Here is a 4,902-nt window from a genome sequence, read left to right as displayed (position 1 = left end):
TCCCTTTTGGTTGAGGTTTTCATTTTTGCTTCCAATAGAAGTTAAACTCTTAAATACTCAGATAGATGGGTGTTTTAATGGGAGAAAATTCATGAACATTTGGCATATCATGTGGCATGCTATATGTTGGGGCTCTTTGAGGCAACACATAGCCTATCTTTCATAATGGAGTGAAGGATTTCTCAAGATTGTTAGCACAAATAAAAACCACCTTAACATGATATTGGTTATTATGTAATCCCCTTTTACCTCCTTGTTAATTGCTATTCATGAGTATTAAATGCATTAAAAATAGGAGAAAAAGTAGCAATGTACCTCTAATTTATGGTTTCTTTTGTGAGATTTGTAAATAATTTATTCTTGTATGAATTCATGCAGTGGAAACTCCATTTTTGATGACTAATGTTGAACTTAATTATATTTTAAGGCTAAAAAAGAGAAGATTTTGAAATCTTGCAGAAGGGCTCACTCAGCAAGGAGGATTGGCTAAGCGAGGTTCAGCTCACTAAGCGAGTACAAAACCCTAGAGAATGTTGAGCCAGAGAGCAGCACGCTTAGTGCGCAACCAGCTCACCCGACGAAGACGTTGTCTCTTCTCGCGCTTAGTGCGTCCAAGCCCACTTAGCGCATAGCCACTAACTCTCACTCAGCGAGACATGCTTGAGGAGCACGCCTTCGTAAGCTGAGAAGCCCAAAAGTCTTTAAAACACTGAGAAAGGAAGGGAAATGAATAGACAAGCAACATAGGAAAGAAGGAAGAAGGCACCAAGGCTAAAGAGAAGACATTTTCTTCACATCTTTACCATTTTCTTCCATTCCTACATCATTTTCACCTTTGTATTAAGCCCTCCTTGCTAATGGAGGGCTAAACACTTCATTGTTGGGGAGTTTTTCTACTGAGCACACTTGATGTAAAACTTTTAACTATTTACTTAATATTATTTCTAGTGTTCCCTGCTTCTATTTGTGTGTATTTTACATATTTGTGGCTTGATCACCCATTTATATGCTTTGTTAGGTTTTGAGTTTTGTAAAATGCTTAAAGTCCTTAGAACTCGGTAGAGCAATTAGAAGTTTGTATTTATAGGAAAAGTGTGCAGTAATCTAGTAAATATTGCATCTTGTGCATAGTGCAGCTCACTTAGAATGAGTTTGTTGAGGAATCAAGAACGAAACTAGGAGGGTTAGGCTCTTTCATGTGAGGAATTACAGTTAGAGTAATTTAACGGTGCAAGAACATTAGAGTAATATTAAATAGAGAAAAACTTATTTAGTTACAACAAGAGAAAGCTCAGTAGAATACACCCCGACATTTTCATCTTGATATTTGTTCGATTATATAGCTCTGTGTTTGTCTTGTTATGCATTTTTAAATTTAGAAAAACTAATTTAAGAAATTGAAACATGAATGAGTTCCTCTACTTTATTTTACTGCAATTGAAATTGTTTATAAACTGAATATGTGGCTTCTAAGTATAACAAATTCCATGTGGATACGATACTTGGACTCACTATTTTAATTACTACTTGTGCAAATTGGTACACTTGCCAATAGAGTGAACAAGTTTTTGGTGCCGTTGTCGGGACTTTCTTTTTACTTGGTGTGTATGTTGCATTTTGGAAATAATTATTCTTTATTCATTGATTATTTTTATATTGTCAATTGTTTTCAATTTGATTTAATCTCTTATCTTGGTTAACTGCTCTATAGTAGCTTGCTTCTTGTATGTGAGGTTAAACTCCAACAGGGGACTTAGCTCCATTGGATTTGGAGATTGAAGCTACTTGTAGAAGAAACAATGCAGCAAAGAAAAGAAGAGAGCTACAGGATAGGACAACTAACCTCAATGGCGAGAGAATTCTGTCATCTGAATCTTCTTCATCATTCCCTATTGAGTTCAAAGAAACTGATGTTGGTGCATCTGAAGCAAACATAATGGCAGAATATCAACCACCAAGGGTCATTCTTGAAGATTATTCTAGTTCTACTATGCCGCAGTTTTTCACTAGTATAGCGTGGCCAAAAGTTCAAGCAACAAACATTTCATACCCGCATTCCTTGATTCAGCTCATTCTAGGAAATCTCTTTCATGGTTTGCCAAATGAAGACCCCTATGCTCATTTAGCCACATACATTGAGATATGCAACACAGTCAAGATAGCAGGAGTTCCGGAATATGCTATTAGACTTAATCTATTTTCATTTTCTCTAGTTGGTGAAGCCAAGAGGTGGCTGCAGTCATTTAAAGGAAACAGTTTGAAGACTTGGGAAGAGGTGGTTGAGAAATTCTTGAAGAAGTATTTTCCTGAATCGAAGACAGCTGAAGGAAAACCAACGATTTCCTCATTCCATCAGTTCCCTGATGAATCTTTGAGTGAAGCTTTGGAGCGTTTTCTTGGTTTGCTTCAGAAGACTCCAACTCATGGGTTTACTGAGCCTATTCATCTTAACATATTCATTGATGGTCTGTGGCCTCAATCTAAGCAATTGTTGGATGCCTCAACTGGAGGGAAGATAAAATTGAAGACTCCTGAGGAAGCAATGGAACTGATTGAGAACATGGTAGCCAACGATCATGCCATCTTGCGTGATAGAACGCATATTCCCACAAAGAGAAGTTTATTGGAGCTCACATCACAGGATGCTTTGCTGGCACAAAATAAGCTATTAGCTAAACAACTTGAATCACTCACAAAGACCTTAAGCAAATTTCCAACATAGTTGCAAGCAGCTCAACCTACTCATTTAGCAGTTATGCAAATTGGAGTTGTAGCATATGTGGAAGAGCTCATGAGTCTGGTCATTGTATGACTCAAGATGATACATCCAAAGAAGTTAACTATATGGCAAATCAGAATAGGCAAGGATTTCATCCATGTGGTTTTGCAAGATATCATCTGGGAGGAAACTTTTCTCATAACCAAGGTCAAGGTTGGAGGTCACACCATAGAAATCAGTTTAACAAAGACCAAGGAGGTCCTTCTAATTGACCTCCCAACCAAGGGCCTAATTTGTATGAGCGGACCACCAAATTAGAAGACACACTGACTCAATTCATGCAGGTTTCAATGTCTAATCATAAGAGCACAGAGTCAGCAATCAAGAATCTGGAAATTCAAGTGGGACAGCTGGCTAAACAGTTAGCAAAAAATTCCTCTGGAAATTTTGGAGCAAACACTGAGAAAATCCCAAAAGAAGAGTGTAAGGCTGTGATCACTCAAAGTCAAGGAAGAGTGCTAGTGGGTGATGGGAGTAAAAAAAGTGAAGGAGAGCTAGGAGCAGAGGAAAAAAAGGAGGGAGAAGGAGAGCAAATGAAAGAAAAAGAAATGAGTGAGAATGAGGAAACAAAAAATGAAAAAAAAAAAAAAGAGAGAGATCAAAGGAGTGAAGAGAAAAGAGAATGGAGAGAGGAGGATGAAAAGTGAGTTGGTCAGAGAAAGAAAAAGAGAGGCAGTCCCCAACTCAGTTAAGGAGGCTCCATACCTTTTGGTGCAATCAAAGAAAGACAAGGAGGGATACTTTGCTTGCTTCCTTGATATTTTCAAGAAGCTGGAGATTACAATCCCATTTGGAGAAGCCTTGCAGCAAATGCCACTTTATACTAAGTTATTGAAGGATCTCCTAACCAAAAAGGGCAATTACATAAACAATGAAAGTATAGTGGTGGAAGGAAATTGCAATGCTGTTACTCAAAGAATTTTACCACCAAAGTTCAAGGATCTGGGAAGTGTAACTATTCCATGTTCAATAGGGGTTGTGTCAGTGGGAAAAGCACTGATTGATTTGGGAGCTAGCATCAATTTGATGCCACTTTCTATATGCAGAAGAATTAGGAATTTAGAAATTGCACCCACAAGAATGACACTTTAGCTTACAGACCACTCAGTCACACGACCTTATAGCATGGTGGAGGATGTGTTAGTCAAAGTCCACCAATTCACATTTCCTATAGATTTTGTCATAATGGACATTGAAGAGGATGCATACATTCCATTGATTTTAGGTCGTCCCTTCATGTTGACAGCCAAATGTGTAATTGATATGGGCAACGGTAACTTGGAAATAAGTGTTGATGATCAGAAGGTTACCTTTAACCTATTTGACACAATCAAGCATCCAAATTACCACAGGGCATGTTTCAAGGTGGAAGCAGTTGAGCATGAAGTTGCCATGGTGGTTTAAGGTATGACATCTCAATCTCCATTGGAAAAAGCACTGATAAATGTCGTTGATTGTCTCACAAAAGAGGAAGAGAAAGATTTGAGAAAGTGTCTAGAAGAGTTGGATAAAGTAAGCCTATCATAGGAATATTCCTTTGAAGAGCTAAAGAAAGACCCTCCTGCAGAGAAAGCCAAGGTGGATTTGAAGGTCTTTCTAGAGCATTTGAAGTATGTATTTTTGGAGGACAATGAAGCAAAATCGGTTGTGATCAGGAACTCCCTGTCTCATGAGGAGGAATCTCGATTGGTGGAAGTCCTGAAGAAACATAGGGCTCTTATTGGATGGCATATATCCGACCTTAAGGGAATCAACCCTTCATATTGTATGCATAAGTTCATGATGGAAGTTGAGTACAAGCCAGTAAGACAGCCACAATGAAGGCTCAATCCTTTGATGAAGGAAGAGGTACGTAAGGAGGTTCTCAAGTTGCTGGAGGCAGGACTTATTTATCCTATTTCTGATAGTGCTTGGGTAGTCCAGTGCAAGTGGTTCCTAAGAAGGGTGGAATGACTGTGGTGAGAAATGAGAAGAATGATCTTATCCCAACAAGAATAGTCACAGGCAGGCGCATGTGCATTGATTATAGAAAGCTAAATGATGCAACAAGAAAAGACCATTTCCCTCTTCCATTTATGGATCAGATGCTTGAGCGGTTGGCTACACAATCATTCTACTGCTTC

General features: G+C 38.5%; 1 protein-coding gene across 1 annotated transcript; it reads left to right on the top strand.

Annotated features, from left to right (window-relative positions):
* Positions 1-3,415: 3,415 nt before the first annotated feature.
* LOC114371399 lies at positions 3,416-3,871 on the top strand. Its single transcript, XM_028328859.1, has one exon. It carries the CDS (start codon positions 3,416-3,418, stop codon positions 3,869-3,871), a length of 456 nt encoding a protein of 151 aa, XP_028184660.1.
* The last annotated feature ends 1,031 nt before the right edge of the window (positions 3,872-4,902 follow it).

The sequence above is a fragment of the Glycine soja genome, chromosome 10 (assembly GCF_004193775.1).
Source record: "Glycine soja cultivar W05 chromosome 10, ASM419377v2, whole genome shotgun sequence".
NCBI classification, from domain to species: Eukaryota; Viridiplantae; Streptophyta; class Magnoliopsida; order Fabales; family Fabaceae; genus Glycine; species Glycine soja.
This window is presented reverse-complemented; position numbering and strand designations above follow the sequence as displayed.